The following is an 18,981-nucleotide window of genomic DNA, read 5'->3' as shown; positions in this document are numbered from 1 at the left end:
GGATCTTCTCCACATGGATCCTGGTTTGCCGAGTCAAGTTTCTGTCAAGAGTCCCTCACCAACAAAGTGTCAGGTAAATGCAGACCCCATAACCAATATACTTGTTGTACTGTAGTTAGGGTTGTTGAGGAGAGTGTTGTGTTTACTGGTAAAAATTTAAGTGGATGGAGTGCTGGTAAGGTTAAATAATAAACATAAAATGTAAATTTTTAACATATTTTTGTTTCAAATTTTGTTATTTTAATTTGTATTTAATAATTTAATAATAATTAAAAAATTTAATATATTAATTTGATAACCCGCTGAGCTGCAAAATCTGATTTTGTTTTGTTTTTTGCTTGTTTTCATATTTTCCTTCATTTACTTATTTTTTTAATATTATATTATTGTAAGAGTCACTTTAAATATCTAAGACATATTTATGCCCATCAGTAGAGTAAAATATTTGATTTTATTCCAATGGCACACATAAGGCTTGAGCGGTATCCAAATTTTGATACTGTCAAACCTCCTCCCTATTTTAGCTCGGTATACGGTATTAACTTGCATAATAAAAAAAATTATGTTGTAAGGCTCAGACAGTGTCACCAAACTGTTGTTTGTAAGGCTCAGACAGTGTCACCAAACTGTTGGTTTGTGCCTAAACCATTCAGAAACTGAATACCCTATATGCGACCTTAGGTTCGCCTTCACCTGTTTGTCTTGTTCGTATATTAGAGATCTGCGCAGGACGCTCTCTCTCATTCACACACACACACACACACACACACACACACACACACACACACACACACACACACACACACATACACATAAACAGAATCCACGCAGATGCGCACATGTTCGCGTTCAAATTACACCCGACTGCTCCCACGCTTTATTCGAACATTTATTCCCGCACCTCTAGAAATCTGGTCAGGTCCCATGGCTCCCGTGGTACAGCAGCGGGAATGCAGACCTCTAGTTTGTATTTACCACTTCTCCCTTCTCGTTTGGTCGAAACCCGAAATACTGCCAAACTGCAGAGGTTGTGTTCTTTTTCGAGACCAGTTAACTTGGTGCACGACTCGCCATCTTACCTCACCTCTCTCTCTCTCTCTCTCTCTCTCTCTCTCTCTCTCTCTCTCTCTCTCTCTCTCTCTCTCTCTCTCTCTCTCCTCCACGCTGTCCCGTGATGACAATCTTGCATAAGCATTTTTAGGCATTAAATAAATAACATTTAATATTTATTACTTGTCTCCTATATAAGTGCATTTTTTTTAATGACAGTATAACGTATTGAAACTGACACATTGCTATTTTTAGATCCCGCGGTATACCATATTACCGTATTACTGCCCAAGCAGTGGAGAGAAATATTTTATTTTATTTTATTTTATTTTATTTTATTTTATTTTATTTTATTTTATTTTATTTTATTTTATTTTATTTTATTTTATTTTATTTTATTTTATTTTATTTAAATGTGGCACATCATTTATTGATTTATTCAATTTGTATTATTATTTTATTTTTTTCATTAATTTACTTATTTCTTTTCTATTATATTAATGTAACACACACAATAAACACCTAGGATGAATTTATGCCCATCTGTAGAGAGAAATATTTTATATGGGTTAAATATATATTTTATATTTTTATATAATATAATTTTTTATTTTATTTATTTTGTTAATATAAATAACATATTATTCCAGTGCTGCACGTCATTTATTTTTTCATATTTATTATTATTATTATAACTATTATCATTATTTATTATTTTACTAGATGAATTTATGCCCATCAGTAGACAGAAATATTAAATTTATTTATTTATTTATTTATTTATTTATTATTTAATTTTACTTATTTATTTATATTATTTGATGTTATTTACATTTTTTATTTCAATGAAGCACATAATTTATTCATGCATATTTAAAAAAATGATTATTTATATTTTTCATTAATTTATTATTATTATTATTTCTTCACTATTATATTAATATAACAGACACAGAGACAGAACAGAGAAATATAAAAAAATGTATATTTGTTTTATTTTATTTGCTTTTATTTCAATGCTTCACATCATTTATTCATTATTATTATTATTTTTTTGTTTTGCTTGTATATTATGGTAACAGACACTTTAAACACTCACGATGACTTTATGCCCATCGGCAGAGAGAACTATTTTATTTTATTTTACTTCATTTAGTTTTATTTCAAGCACCTCAACTGACTTTGTGTAATTAATCTGTCACTATCTTAATTTTTAATTGTATCTAAAATGTAATTATTTGTTTTTTAAGAGAAAAAAATATATATATTTATTTATTTATTTATATTAATGTAACAAAGTCAATGTAAAAAAAAAATTACTGTCAACACAGCTGATTATTCAGATTAATCATATTGCAAAAGACAAACTATTTAAATTAATTTTATTCATTGAATTTTTGTTAATTTCATTTAACATACTTTTTTTTTCCATCCAATTCTGCATGAATAACTATAGTCAACAAACTTTCAAACAAGATCTTTGCTGCTTCACACTTGCTGCTTCATTGTTATTTCAATGACTGGTTGACCTCCTTTACAGCATTATTTGAATTGCTCCACGTTTGGCCAATGTTTGCCCAGAATAGGAAGATGCGACGTGTCAATGTGTAATGGAAGCTGAATTTGCACATAATGGAAACCTGTGAGCATCATTAGACACAAGTCTGGGCCTCAGTGCTCGACAGGCGCTGTTATCTGCTCAGACGATAAGACTGTATCACTGTGTTGATCACTGATTAATCATCTGTCCTAAGCGTCAATGGCTCTTTGTTCTGCCTCCGGTTTGACTAATTGAAGTGGGCAACATTATGGGTGTCGTTGACCCTGAGACTAGTCCTGTGTTGACACTCAAGGTAAAGTTAGTTGATGAGAAGTGACCTGGTCAGCATGGTGTTTGTCTAACATGTTTTTTATTATTATTTAAGCTTTTCTTTTACTTCTCCTGGTTTGTTTCATCATTGGTTAAAGCTTGATCAAAAGCTGCTTTTATCAAGAGTTAAACTATGTTGTTTGAGTAAAAAAAAAGCCTCCACATGAATCATTTCCCAGTAATCAGGGTCTCGTAATCAAGGTTTAGGAGTATGTTGTGTTTAGTAGTAAAATTTTAACCAGGTGGAAAAGAGATTGATAGCTGATTACTCAACTGGTGCGGTCACTAAATCCCACAGCTGACTTTTAATCTCTGACTTTTTAAAATTTGATTTGTTTGTTTTTTTCATTTGTTTGTCCATTCGTCCATTACTCTGTTCATCTGTCCGTTTGTTCGTCTGTCCGTTTGTTCGTCTGTCCGTTTGTTCGTCTGTCCGTTCGTCCGTCTGTTTGTTTTTCTGTCTGTTTGCTTGTCTGTCTGTTTGTTTGTTTGTCTGTCTGTTTGTTTGTCTGTCTGTTTGCTTGTCCGTCCGTTTGTTTGTCCGTCCGTTTGCTTGTCCGTCCGTTTGTTTGTCTGTCCGTTTGTTTGTCTGTCCGTTTGCTTGTCCGTCCGTTTGTTTGTTTGTCTGTCTGTCCGTTTGCTTGTCCGTCCGTTTGCTTGTCTGTCCGTTTGCTTGTCCGTCCGTTTGCTTGTCCGTCCGTTTGCTTGTCCGTCCGTTTGCTTGTCCGTCCGTTTGCTTGTCCGTCCATTTGCTTGTCCGTCCGTTTGCTTCTCCGTCCGTTTGCTTGTCCGTCCGTTTGCTTGTCCGTCCGTTTGCTTGTCCGTCCGTTTGCTTGTCCGTCCGTTTGCTTGTCCGTCCGTTTGCTTGTCCGTCCGTTTGCTTGTCCGTCCGTTTGCTTGTCTGTCCGTTTGCTTGTCCGTCCGTTTGCTTGTCTGTCTGTTTGCTTGTCCGTCCGTTTGCTTGTCCGTCCGTTTGCTTGTCCGTCCGTTTGCTTGTCTGTTTGTTTGCTTGTCCGTCCGTTTGCTTGTCCGTTTGTTTGCTTGTCCGTCCGTTTGCTTGTCCGTCCGTTTGTTTGTCTGTCCGTTTGTTTGTCCGTCCGTTTGTTTGTCCGTCCGTTTGTTTGTCCGTCCGTTTGTTTGTCCGTCCGTTTGCTTGTCCGTCCGTTTGCTTGTCCGTCCGTTTGCTTGTCCGTCCGTTTGCTTGTATGTTCATTCGTTCATCCGTTTGTTTGTCCCTTCGTTTGTTGGTCTGTTCATTTACTTGTCTGTTCGTTTGTTTGCCCATCTGTTTGTTCGCCTGTCCGTTTGTTCGACATTCGACATCCGTCCGTTTGTTCATTTGTCCGTTTGTTTGTCGTCTGTCCGTTTGTTCGACGTCCGTATGTTCGACATCCGTCCGTACGTTTGTTCGTCATTCCATCGTTCATTTGTACGTTTGTTCGTTTTTTCATTAGTTTGTTCATTCCTTTACTTGTACCTTCATTCGATTGTTTATTTGTTCGTTCATTTTTTCATTCATTTCTTCGTTTGTGCATTAATTCATTCATTCATTTATTCATTCTTTAAGTAATTTTATTTTATTTTATTTAAATATTTCACCTATAACATCTGTGCATCCACTGAGAGATGTGGCTTCTGGCACAGTTATTTGGGACTTGTCACAACAAATATTACGGTCTGGGATTTCCCCCAGTTTCATATTGCCAAGGTGATTTCCTTGTAACTTGTAGGAAAGAAAAGGATGCTGGTAAGTCATTCAATGCGCAGGAATGACTCGCTACCCTCACTTTCGATTCATTAGAAGTCCTGAGGGTCATCCCATTTCATAATGTTAAGATATTTATAAGATAAGATATAATTAACAAGATTTTGTGATGCACCAGTCAGTTTAGATTTTTTTTTCTTAACAACTTTTTCAATATAAAGTAAACATTCAAAATAGACTTATGCAGGTTTGTAGAAAATATAAATAGATGTTGTTGCATTTTATCAATGATAAATGATTTATATTTCTATTACAATACATATTTTTTAAAGGCTGTTTTTTTAGAAGGTTTATTCAAGAGCCTTAAATCTCCACTTTAACAGCACTTAAATAGACCACATATCACAGCTTTATTCATATCTTCTGAGATATCTTCTGAGATTACTTAATATTTTGTAATACTTTCTTTATTTGTAAACATGCAGTCATTTTTTCCATTATATAGACCCATTTAAGTCTCATCTGGAGGACTTTCTTCCATCCAATGTACGGTTATCATTTTATTTTATTTTTTTGCAACCAGTAATAATATCCTTAGGACAAATCTTGTTTCTTCTTTAAACTTTTTATTAATTCTTATTCAAAAATATGTTGCATGACAGACATTGGTGTTTTTGAGGCTCCAGGATGTGTTCCCCTTTCTCCCCTCCCACTTCACATGTGACCCTCTGTCTTTAAGCAGCCACACCTCTCTTTCCTGCCCCACACAATAGGACAGGATCCTTCTAGTTGCCATGACGTTTGGGCCGTCCTATTTAGTAATGCAGACAGAGAAGCTCAGTCAGATGGCTTTACCTTTCATTGCAGGTTGAGCTTAATCGTGAAACTAAAACAGACCCAGAAGCTTACCCTGATGCATTATTATATAGGAATTTAAGGGGGTGCTGATTTAAAATTAGTGATTTATCATTTTGGATACCACATTTTGGCCCAAGAACTCTTGTCTGGGGAGTTGCAGGATCTGCAGTAGTTGTGTTTTTGTAAGCGTTTTGAAGAGAGAGGAGGCTTTGAGTGATCGTAGCAGCTGGCTCTAGCATGGGTCAGGCTCTGTGAACCCGGCTGAGAGATTACCATGGTCTACCTCTCAATTGACATGCCGCTCGCTTCCATGGTGAGTAGATCAGATGCTTTGGGAACACTGTTACGCTTCATAAATTCGTTGGCAATTCAGTTCATCCATAGAATGTAGTAATCTGCAATCACAGCTGATCCTAAAATAAGTTTGAATGATATTTTAGCTTTTAAGATTGATTTATTTCTTTATTTGTGCAACGTAGAAACTATTAAAGTGATGTTTGTTGTTCAAAAGTTCAAATAAGTAAGGGGAGCGCTGAATATTGATTTAATGATCCATGTAAGTTATAGATGTGTCACTCTCAATAGACAGATTTTTATTTTTGATGTGGCGTTTGTTGATTATATGTGCTAATTATTGACGTTTATAGCGTATTTTTCCTCTCAATTGTCTGTTTTTCATGATATGAAACTACAGGTATGTTGCTTAAATGTGTTTTCATTTTGTTTGTTTATGGCATAATTTTGTGTCTATTGTCCATTAGTCATTCAGTTTGTCCATAGAAAGTAGCAATCTCCCATCACGGCTGATCCTAAAAGGGGTTTGAATGAAGATTTTTAGCTTTAAGATTGATTTATTTCATTATTTGTGCAGCTTAGAGATTATTTAAGCGATGTTTGTTGTTCAAAAGTTCAAATAATTGAAGGGAAAGCTGAATATTGATTTAATGATCCATGTAAATTATAGATGTGTTGCTCTCAATAGACGGATTTTTCTTTGGATGTAGTGTTTGTTGATTATATGTGCTAATTATTGATGCTTATAAAGTATTTTTCCTCTTAATTGTCTGTTTTTCATGATATGAAACTATAGGTATGTTGAATAAATGTATTTTGTTTGTTTGTTTGTTTGTTTATGGGATAATTTTGTGTCTATTGTCCATTAGTCATTCAGTTTATCCATAGAAAGTAGTAATCTCCTATCACGGCTGATCCTAAAAGGGGTTTGAATGAAGATTTTTAGCTTTAAGATTGATTTATTTCATTATTTTGTGCAGCTTAGAGATTATTTAAGCAATGTTTGTTGTTCAAAAGTTCAAATAAGTGAGGGGAAAGCTGAATATTGATTTAATGATCCATGTAAATTATAGATGTGTTGGTCTCAATAGACGGATTTTCTTTGGATGTAGTGTTTGTTGATTATATGTGCTAATTATTGACATTAAAAAAAGTATTTTTCCTCTTAATTTTCTGTTTTTCATGACATGAAACTACAGGTATGTTGCATAAATGTGTTTTGTTTGTTTGTTTATGGGATAATTTTGTCTATAGTCCCTCAGTCATTCAGTTTCCTCCTATCACAGCTGATCCTAAAATGGGTTCGAATGAAGTTTTTTAGCTTTTAAGATTGATTTATTTCTTTATTTGTGCAGCGTAGACACTATTAAAGTGTTTGTTGTTCAAAAGTTTAAATAAGTGAGGGGAAAGCTGAATATTGATTTAATGATCCATGTAAATTATAGATGTGTTGCTCTCAATAGACGGACTTTCTTAGGATGTAGTGTTTGTTGATTATATGTGCTAATTATTGATGCTTATAAAGTATTTTTCCTCTTAATTGTCTGTTTTTCATGAAATGAAACTACAGGAATGTTGAATAAATGTGTTTTGTTTGTTTGTTTGTTTGTTTGTTTGTTTATTTATGGCATAATTTTGTGTCTATTGTCCATTAGTCATTCAGTTTATCCATAGAAAGTAGTAATCTCCTATCACGGCTGATCCTAAAAGGGGTTTGAATGAAGATTTTTAGCTTTAAGATTGATTTATTTCATTATTTATTGCAGCTTAGATATTATTTAAGCAATGTTTGTTGTTCAAAAGTTCAAATAAGTGAGGTGAAAGCTGAATATTGATTTAATGATCCATGTAAATTATAGATGTGTTGCTCTCAATAGACGGATTTTCTTTGGATGTAGTGTTTGTTGATTATATGTGCTAATTATTGATGCTTATAAAGTATTTTTCCTCTTAATTGTCATGACATGAAACTATAGGTATGTTGGATAAATGTGTTTTGTTTGTTTGTTTATGGGATAATTTTGTCTATAGTCCCTCAGTCATTCAGTTTGTCCTCCTAACACAGCTGATCCTAAAAGGGGTTCGAATGAAGTTTTTTAGCTTTTAAGATTGATTTATTTCTTTATTTGTGCAGCGTAGACACTATTAAACTGTTTGTTGTTCAAAAGTTTAAATAAGCTGAATATTGATTAACTGATGTATGTAATTGTAGATGTGTCACTCTCAATACAAGCATTGTTATTTTTGATGTGGCGTTTGTTGATTATATGTGCTAATTATTGATGCTTATAAAGTATTCTTCCTCTTAATTGTCTGTTTTTCATGATGTGAAACTATAGGTGTGTTGCATAAATGTGTTTCTTATTTGTTAATGGGATAATTTTGTGTGTATTGTCCCTCAGTCATTCAGTTTGTCCATAGAAAGTAGTAATCTGCAGTCACAGCTGATCCTAAAATGGGTTTGAATGAAATGCGGGGTATTACTTAGCTTTAAGATTAATTTATTGCTTTATTTGTGCTGCGTAGAGACTAGTAAAGTCATGTTTGTTGTTCAGAAGTTCAAACAAGTGAGGGGAAACTGGAATATTGATTTACTGATCCATGTAAATTATAGATGTGTCACTCTCAGTACAAGTATTTTTATTTTATGATTGTATGTGCTAATTATTGACGTTTATCAAGCATTTTTCCTCTTTATTGTCTTTTTTATAATATAAAACCATAAGTATGTTGCATGAATGTGTTGTTTGTTTATGGCAAAAGTTTGTGTTTATAGTCCATTGGTCATTCAGTTTGGTCACACTCTCAGAAAAAAGGTAAGAGAGCTGTCACTGCGCTGGTACCTTTTAAAAAGATGCACATTTGTACTTATTTGGTCCTTATTTGTACCTCAAACGTATATATTTGTACCTAAAAATTTTAAACGGTACACTTTGCCCCTTTTTTTGGTGCTAATATGTACCCTTAAGCAGGTCGCACACCAGAAGTGCCGCTCGGCGACGCGCAGTGTCGCGCCACGCAGCCCTATGCATTTTAGAATTCTAAACATAGGTTTCAACAGGGTACACACACCAGCGCCCGAAAGTCGCCCAGCCATGACTCAGGACACTGTTCATATTTCTGACGCGCCACAGAATAGTTTCATTTTAAATAGCATGCAAATGTGCGCGTCTGGTGTGCGATACTTCCAACTGTCATGTGCGTGTGTTGCGTCGCCGAGAGGCGCATCTGGTGTGTCACCTGCTTTAAGGTATTAATATGGACCCTTTAGGTACAAATGTATAGCTTTTGAAAAGGTACCACCCTGTGGAAAGGTACCACAGCTCTTGTACGTTTCTGAGAGTGCATGAAAGTGGGAATCTGGAATAATGGCTGATCCTAAAATGGGTTTGAAGGTAATGCGGGGTTTTATTTAGCTTAAAGATTCATTTATTTCTTTATTTGGGCTTTGTAGAGACTATTAAAGTGATCTTTGTTGTTCAAAAGTTCAAATAAGTAAGGGGAAAGCTGAATATTGATTTAATGATCCATGTAAATTATAGATGTGTCACTTTCAATAGAAAGATTTCCTTAGATGTGGTGTTTTGTGCTCATATGTGCTACCAATTGACGGTTTTAGAGTAATTTTCCTCTCCTTTTTCCATTTTTCATGATATAAAAACATAAGCATATTGCGTAAATGTGTTATTTGTATAGTGTCAATAGTCTATTGGTTTTTTGAAGTCCTCAAGGGCTGTTAGTTAGAGCTGTAACCAGCAGTCAGACGTCCATTGCATCCTTTCCAATGTAAGGATGTTTCCTGACATCTGCGTCCTCATCCTTTCACCCCAGATCCGCAGAAATCCCCTCATCAAAGCTCATCGTCTGCCTGTCGCTTTTAGTTGCTTCTAAATTTAGAGCAGGGGGCACAGTTGCCAGTCTGGTGTTCTTCTTTTATTTCTTCATTGCAGGGATCTTCTTAATTGTAGTGCCAACATGGCCATTCACATTGAGAAGAATTTATATATAAATACACTGTAAAACCCAAAAAGTGAATGTAACACAAACCGTTTGAGAAAAACGATTGCAACAAACCATTTAAGTTCAAAAACAGATCCAAATGTGTACTGTAAACTTAATCTATTTGAGTCAATGAATCCATTTGAGCACAGTAAAGCCCAATAAACAAAGAAAACTCAAACCAACTGAGTACTGTAAAACCCAATAAGTTATGGCAACTCAAACCGTTTGAGGAAACCGATTATTACAAATCACTTGAGTTCAAAAAACTCATCTATATGAGTACTGTGAACTTACTCCATTTAAGTTAAAGTAATGATGAGGTATTTAATTAACTCATCACCTTCAACACTGAGTTCAAAACTCTTAACTTTCAGTCAATTTTGAGTTAAGTATACTCATTTCATAAAGTTGAATGTTGGGTTTTACAGTATATGTACAGGTAAGTTGACTAGGCCAATGTAGATGTTAAATAAAACGTGTTCTCAAATGAACTTCTATGGAGGCTACAAGATGCATGCAATGTGCGAAGTCATTGAAAAACAGAAAAGGAATCAGTACTGATAAGATTTTATGAAGATTTGAATTAGAAAAAAATAAAAACATTTATTCAGGATTTCACAGCACTGTAAAAAATGCAGGGTTCCACACAATTCATTGATGTTGCCCCAACACGAATTAAGTGGACTTAACACTTTTAACCAATTTATGTGGATTGAACATAAAACAATTTAAGTTGTCTGTCCCAATGAAATCTCAGGAATTGTGTTGTTTCAGCTCATTTTAAATAAGTAGTTTGAACGACTTTTTGAGTGAGTGTTGGGTTGCGGCTGGAAGGGCATCCGCAGCGTAAAACATATGCTGGATAAGTTGGCGGTTCATTCCGCTGTGGCGACCACTGATTAACAAAGGGACTAAGCTGAAAAGAAAATAAGTTAATAAATTTATTCAGAAAATATATATATTGTTTATCAATTTACCCATATAGGGATATCTATTATGTTGTTCAATTTAATTGCATTTAATATTGCATTGAGACCTCCTACAGAAACATTTTTTAAATTACCACATATATATATATATATATATATATATATATATATATATATGTGTGTGTGTGTGTGTGTGTGTGTGTGTGTGTGTGTGTGTGTGTGTATAGAAAAGTTCAGTATAAAAAATGTATGTTAAGATTTTTAAACATGTTTAAATGTTCTAAAAGTCTAGAAGGCAATTTATTTGATCTAATAAACAAAACAAACTCTTTCTATTTGAATGTCTATTTGAATGTTTTTGTCAAATATGCTTCTCAAGAAACATTTATTATTATAAATATTAAGGAGCAACAGTCTTTGAGCTGAAAGAACATTATAAATGATGTTGCAGTTACTTTTTTACCAGTTTCACCTCAGTGTGAGTAAATGATTAAGAACTTTTCAATTTGAGGCGATCTTGTTGTTGTTTTTCAATTATTCAGCAATCTTCTAAATCGTAGAATGATTTATTTCTTTGTGCATTTTTCTCTTTCTGTGTCTAAAAAAGATATACTAGTTACCATTACTTTTAATCAGTTACATGCATCCTTGCTGGATAAAAGTATAAATATTAAAAAACATATATATTATATATATATATATATAATGTTTTTCAGAAATGTTCATCTTTTTGTAGCATCACATTCTCCTGTACAAAACACTTGAGCTAATTCTAAATTTTATTCATGGATTTATTTTTATTGTGGAAGGACATGTATAAAAACAATACTTGGATCTGTTATTTTTTTTAAGTGGCAGTAAAGACCTTTATATTATAACAACAGCTCCCTATTTTAAAAATTAATGCTGTACTTTTGAACATTCTCCATCATGGAATCCTGAAGAAACATCAACAGCTATTTGCTGCATTCTCTGTAAAGTAATTCTGGGTTCAACACAATTCCTTCATGTTGTCCGAACATAAATCGATTACGTTGTCCCAAAGCAACCCTTAAGAATGTGTTGACTCAGCTCATTTTAAATAAGTAGTTTTAAGAAGTAGAAGGACTTCTTTTTGTGTGTGGATTATTATTTTAATGTGTGTGTGGAATAATAATGTGTTAATTTGTTAATTTTAATTTGTGTGTGGATTATTTGGGCAATTAAGTTGTCCCAAAAAAAAACTCAACAATTGTGTTGATTCAGCCGGTTTTAAATAAGTAGTTTTGAAGAAGCAGCACAATTTTTTGAGTGTTAATAATAATATAAATCTATCATAATAAATGTAATAAAACAGTATTTAATCAGTGTAATTCACTATTATCGGTTATTGCCGTCGCTATCAGCGTTGCTCGTGTTTATTTAGGGAATTCCATTGTTTAGTCTTTAGACCTTTCCTGTTTTTTTGCACATTCCCCCAAAATGCCGTCGTGCTTTCTGGAATTTGCAGTGGAATTCCCTATATGTCCTGGTGAAGAGGGTCAACAAGCCTCCTGCTCGGCCACATTACTACTTCCTTAGATACTAAACAGCTATTTGTTTGTTTGTTTAACTCATAAGATGGAGCGTGTTTGACCAGTAAGATGCTGCAATGCTCTCTGGCAGAACAATAACTGACAAAACAATGGCGGTCCTGGTGTTTCCGAGCAGAGTTGCTGACCTACTGGACTGTAGTATGATGTAATGAGGATATTGGATCTTTATTGTTTGGAATATCTGCATGACTCATAAGTGCTTCTGTTAATGTCGTCACTTTGTTGGAGTTTCGATTGTTTTTTTTAGTGCTTTTGTCAAGGGTCGGGTGATGAATTAGTTGCAGTAATAAAACAGCTGTTTTAAAAGTGATGAAGAGGTCTGGTGTAGAAGAAAAGTTAAAGCTTCTTCTGTTGAACACAAAGGAAGATATACTGAAGAATGTTGGAGAAATTCAATTCAACTCATCTTTATTTCTAGCGCTTTTACAATGTAGATTGTGTCAAAGCAGCTTAACATAGAAGATTATTGTAAATTGAAACAGTTGAAGTTCAGTTTAGTTCAGTTCAGTGTGGTTTAATTTTCACTGCTGAAGTCCAAATACTGAAGAGCAAATCCATCGGTGCACAGCTCCACAAGTCCCAAACTAAGAAGCCAGTGGCGACAGCGGTGAGGAACTTCACCAATTGACGAAAGTGAAAGAAAAAAACCTTGAGACAAACCAAACTTAGTTAGAAACGACTATTTCTCCTCTGGCCAAACTTATTGTGCAGAGCTGCAGTTTAGGTGAACGCTGGGCATCCATCGTGGAGAAGCTGCTTGTGAGAGTAGGTCACTGGCGGGTGTTTAGGCTGGCCCACGGGATTAATGCAGAGACTCGTCTGTCACTTGGGTCTTTCAGGAATCAGTCTCATGCTCTCCACTCTTTTATGACTGCCACAGCATCTGCTCAGGATACGGCCTGGTCCAGGATTATGGATACCTTGGCATCATCTCTTCACAGGTTTTGGATCACATCAAAGAAAACTGCCATTGATTTCCATAACATGTTTTGTTGACTAGCAGCTTTTTTTTCTTCACGTTCTTCAAAATATCTTCTTTTGTTTTGAACAGAACAAAAAGACATGTATAGAAATGTTATACAGTTTAAAATAGGGATGAAATTGGGCCCGATCTCACTGTTTAAGACTCGATCGGAATCAGATGTTCCTGATCAGGACTCCAAAATATATGTACAGTATGTGTATATACATATGTACATACATACATGTATATGTATATATATATATATATATATATATATATATATATATATATATATATATATATATATATATATATATATATATATATATATATATATATATATATGTATATATATATATATATATGTATATATATATATATATATATATATATATATATATATATATATATATATATATGTATATATATATATATATATGTATATATATATATATATATATATATATATATATATATATATATATATATATATATATATGTGTATGTGTATATATGTTTATGTGTATGTGTATATATGTGTATGTGTATATATGTGTATGTGTATATATATATGTGTGTGTGTATATATATGTATATGTGTGTATATATGTATGTATATGTGTGTACATATGTATATATGTATATGTGTGTTTATATAATATCGAATTTGAAGGCTATTATACCTTATAAATGTGAGCCCACCCTGTTTTTATTCTGCTGGTGGTTTGATATCTTTGAGATGAATGCTGGTACATTTAGTTTGTTTGCCTCGGTCTCACCTGTGTCTCTCAATCTGTTTTTGAATCCCTTGTTTACTCTCTCACAGCCGCTCATTCATTCAGCTGTTACTGATAAAGCTCTCCATCGTATCTCTCTATCTGCTGTCCTTCACATACTTACAGATATCCTTCTCACTAACCTCTTTTTTTTCCACATGTGCCTTCTGAGTTTCAAATTATGGGCTGCACTTCCTGTTTGGGATTACATTCAAAAGAACTGAAACAAAAAAAATAATAATAGTGCTGATATGCTACAAATAATCCATATTTAGGTGCGTTTGTCTTTGGCTTTATTTTTTTCTGGTGATAAAATAACATTATGGTTGATGTTTTAACCAGACATTAATTTTTATTACAGATTATTTAGTTTTTTATATATGTATATACAGGATATTTAATGTACTTCTGTACTATTTACTACAGAAAAAACTTATTTGAGTTTAAATGATTTTATTTATTTATTTTTGGTTGTTGTTGAATCAACTTAAAGGAAATATAGTGTAACTTAACAAATACCCTGGAGTTTTACCTCTTGCGGGAGCACTTTTAGCTTAGCTTAGCATAAATCATTGAATCAGATTAGATCATTAGCATCTTGCTCAAAAAAGTGTTTCGATAATTTTCCTATTTAAAGCTTGTAACTTCTTTAGTTACATCTTGTACTAAGACCGATGGAAAATGTGAAGTTGCTGTTTTCTAGGAAACTAGCTGCCGGCTAGGAACTATACTCTCAATCTGGTGTAATAATCTGCTGTACTTCCTTCGTCAGCTGAGGTAGTTCAACCTACCAAGGAGCTGCTGAAACAGTTGTACACTTCCGTCATTGAATAAGTCCTCTGCTCTTCAATGTCTGGTTTAGCTCAGCTACCTATTTCGACCTCCGAAGACTACATCGAATAGTTCGGACTGCTGAGCGAATGACTGTTACAACCGTCCCTACTCTGCAAGAACTGTACTTATACAGAGCGAGCAGAAGGGCTGCCAAAATCACTCTGGACCCCTCACACCCAGCACACTGCCTCTTTGAATTCTTACCTTCTGGTCGACGCTACAGAGCACCGTGCACCACAACAGCCTAACACAGAAACAGTTTCTTCCCTCAGGCAATCCATCACATGAACACTTGATGATAATAATTGTGAAACAAACGCGCTATACACTTTTTATACACATATACACTTATTTAACAACATGCTTGTCCCTTGTACACATCTGTACATACACTTGTCAATTTGTATATGTGCATTCACTACTTACCTCTATTTATAAAATTATTTATTATCTGTTTTTGTCCTGTGTCTGTCATTCTGTTGCACTGTTGAAGCTTCTGTCACAAAATCAAATTCCTTGTATGTGTGAAGATACCTGGCAATTAATCTCTTTCTGATTCTGATTCAATATAACCAACGGAACTACCTGCGTATGCCACCAGAAGTAAACTAGCTGAGGACTAATTTTAGCCACTGCGTAATATCATTGCACCTGCTACAGGAAAAATGCTAATGGTCTAATCGGATTCAATTATTTATGCTATCCTAAGCTAAAAGTTCTCCTTTCAGACCTGAAGATCGACTGAATGGATTAAAAAATTATAAAAACAGTCGAGTCTAACTTGTAAAATTAGCCTTTTTTAAGTGGACTGTTCCTATATTTTTTCTAGTCATCTTAGATTGTCAATCAAACTGACTAAAAATAATAAGTTAAAAAATTGAGTTGAAACCAAATTAACTTTTTAAATTAGTTAAAATCACACAAAAAGCATTTGTCATCTTTTTTTTCTTTCACGGTTTGAGTTGTTTTTTAATAAAGGTTAGGTGAGCTGTGAAGAAAATGCTGTTATTTTCGAAAACCATTCACTGATGGGGACAGTTCACCCAAAATTGTCATCATTTGCTCACCCTACACTAGTACAAAACCTATTTGAGTTTATTTTCTCCCTGTCGTTGCCTCATTGCACTGGCTATAAAAATTCAGAGTTGATTTTAAAATCCTTCTTTTCACTTATAAAGCATTGCACAATTCTGCCTCGGCCTATGTCAGTGAACTTATTAGGCCTTTTACAGCTTGTAGACCGTTAAGATCCCATGACCAGTTTCTTTTGTCTGTCCCTCGTTCTCGCTGCAAATCAAAAGGTGATCGAGTTTTCTGTGTTGCGGCCCCAAGGCTCTGAAACAGTCTCCCTCTGAACATCAGGATTTCTCCTTCATTGGATGCTTTTAAATCTAACTTAAAGACTTATTTTTACTCTCTTGCTTTTGAGTGATGCATGCATGTTATTTTTATTTGTATTTTAGTATTTTAAACATATATATTTCCTTGTATTTTTAATACCAGTTTTTATTTTTATTTTCTAGTTTATTTTATTGTTAAGCACTTTGGATCAACTACGGTTGTGTAAAATTGTGCTCTATAAATAAAGTTTGCCTTGCCTTTCTGTTGAACACAAAAGAAGATATACCGAAGAAATCTGTAACCATTGACTTCCATAGTATTTGATTTTCCTACTATGGAAGTCAATGGTTACAGATGTTCAGCATTCTTCAAAATATCTTCTTTTGTGTTCAACAGAAGAAAGAAATAGCACTTCTTTTTGTCATAAATGTTTATCACCACTAAAGGGTGAGTAAATGTTAACTTTTGGGTGAACTTTCTCTTTAATGCTCCAATCATTGATCATGGGATGTTGAAAGAAGTTGAATATCTCTCAATCTTGCTTTTCGTTCCCCTCTACACAGGGTCAGGCCCGTCGGAGGAAGAACATGACGGAGTTTCTGGGTGATGCCAACATCCCGTCTCCCGACACTCTGGCCCTGCTGGGCGGCTCTCTGCCCACTGGGGCTCCTGGAGGATCACTGGCTGCGGGTTCCGACAACTGGAAGAACCGTGCCACCAACCGCTTTAGTGTCTTCTTCGGCGCCGGAGCAGGAAAGGTAAGAGCTGATATGATCTAATCTACTCATCTTAAAAACCACAGGAAGTTTAAGGAAATCAGGATATGAGATGGTGCAATTTTCCATGGTGGGATTAGTCCGAGAGAAGATGAAGCACAGAAATAGTAATGAGATTTGATGCAGTGCTTTTTTTCTTTTTCCATTATTCTTTTTTCTGAATTGTAATGTTTATTTAAAACAGCTACACACACTTACATACATTTAAAACAATAGCATGTATAAGTATTTGGAAATACTATAAAGAACGACACACAAAATGTGTATTTACTTTTTATTATTTTTACATTTTCTCTCAGAAATTTCTAGTCAATTTGACAAATAAATAAGTGATTTTGATTTTGAAGTATTAAGTCTGAAATAGGGTCTTTTGTGAAACACACTAATAATGTTACATATTATTATGTAACATAACTAATCATTTTGACCTTAAAATATTTCATAAAAAATGTAAAACTGCTTTTATTCTAGCCGAAATAAAACAAATCAGACTTTCTCCAGAAGAAAAAATATTATCAGACATACTGTGAAAATTTCCTTGCTCTGTTAAACATCATTTGGGAAATATTTAAAAAAAGAAAAAATAATTCAAAGGGGGGCGAATAATTCTGACTTCAACTGTGTATGTTTGTATGTGTGTGTATATATATATGCATGTATGTATGTATGTATGTATATGTGTATATTATTTTGTGGAATTATTTTTTCTTTTTTTAAATATTTCCCAAATGATGTTTAACAGAGCAAGGAAATTTTCAGAGTATGTCTGATAATATTTTTTCTTCTGGAGAAAGTCTGATTTGTTTTATTTCGGCTAGAATATAAGCATGCAACATTTATTGTCTTATTTTAAATATATATTTTAATTATTTTAGGTAACATCTAACTATATGATTTATTTGTTATTTTATTTTGTATTATTTTAAATAATTACTTTAAAAATTTGATTATTTTTGTTGTTGTTGTTAATATTTTATAAATTTTTATTTTTATTTACACCAAAAAGCTGTAGTTTTTTTTTTCAGCATGGTTAATCTATTATTTTTCAACGTTCAAATTTTTAAAAAATTTATTTTAGTTTTTGTTTTTATATATTAATTTATTTATTTTATTGACTTTTTTTATGCAGATGCACTGCTGCTCAAAATCACCCCAATCACTCTAGAATCTGAATATTCTCTTGTTTTAATATCACATAAAAACAAAACCTCACAGCTTACAGTTTAATTACTCACAGGTTAATTAAAACTTTAATATTATTCAGCACTCATTTATTCTCCTCAAAATTAAAAATTTAATGATGACCAAAACAAAAAAATAACCTAAATCCTAAATAAATAACCATTTCCACCAGATGTAGGACTAATAGAGACTGTATCTGTCACTCATCTGTCACTTCTCACCTCCAGCCCTTTCACAATCCATCATGAATCCCAAAAGCAGACAGACAGGAGCTGTACTTGTGTCCCGCTGGGGCATGTTTTTACAAAAGCAGGGTTAAACGGAGCCAAACCTCCATCTCCAGTGGCCACTACAGGCCGCCTATAGTCCATCTGTGTCTGTTCTATTGTTTGTAAGCAATCAATGCAAAATACTCGTTGTCAAAAGTACACCGGTCATCCCATTACAGGACAATAGGCCACGGGTCACTCACCTCAATCAATGGAAGTGTGAGAGTCAAGAAAAGGTGCTGTTTTGTCAAAGGGTGTTGGTAAGGTGTCATAAACCCTGTTGGGGGTGTTTTGTTGGGACAGACATGTAAATTGTAATGCGATTTGGTTAAATTGCAGATTTTGTTCACTTTAGAGCTTCTTCTTAGTTATTTAATGATTTAAGAATACCATCATTATGTTTTTAATGATATTATTTAACATGGTAAAACATGCTCCATCTGCTGATGTGACTCGTGATGGGATTTTGGTAAATCTCACATTTTGTTGTGATTGCTTTGTAGTTATTTTGATTATTTACAATTATAAAATTAAAATATCCTTACCTTAAAAAGTAA

The 18,981-nt window shown here is 33.7% G+C and overlaps 1 protein-coding gene across 3 annotated transcripts in view; it reads left to right on the top strand.

The window, feature by feature from the left end:
* Positions 1–18,981, top strand: part of plekhg5b (pleckstrin homology domain containing, family G (with RhoGef domain) member 5b) — a 140,619-nt gene that overhangs the window by 97,924 nt on the left and 23,714 nt on the right. For all 3 annotated transcript variants that reach the window (XM_056450043.1, XM_056450042.1, XM_056450044.1), the window contains one exon: positions 16,761–16,955. In XM_056450043.1, the coding sequence (XP_056306018.1) occupies positions 16,761–16,955 (195 nt within the window). The remainder of the gene's footprint in view (positions 1–16,760; positions 16,956–18,981) is intronic.

Source organism: Danio aesculapii, chromosome 23 (assembly GCF_903798145.1).
Source record: "Danio aesculapii chromosome 23, fDanAes4.1, whole genome shotgun sequence".
In the NCBI taxonomy this organism is placed as follows: domain Eukaryota; kingdom Metazoa; phylum Chordata; class Actinopteri; order Cypriniformes; family Danionidae; genus Danio; species Danio aesculapii.
The sequence above is the reverse complement of the archived record's forward strand: the minus strand, read 5'-3'. Positions and strand labels throughout refer to the sequence as shown.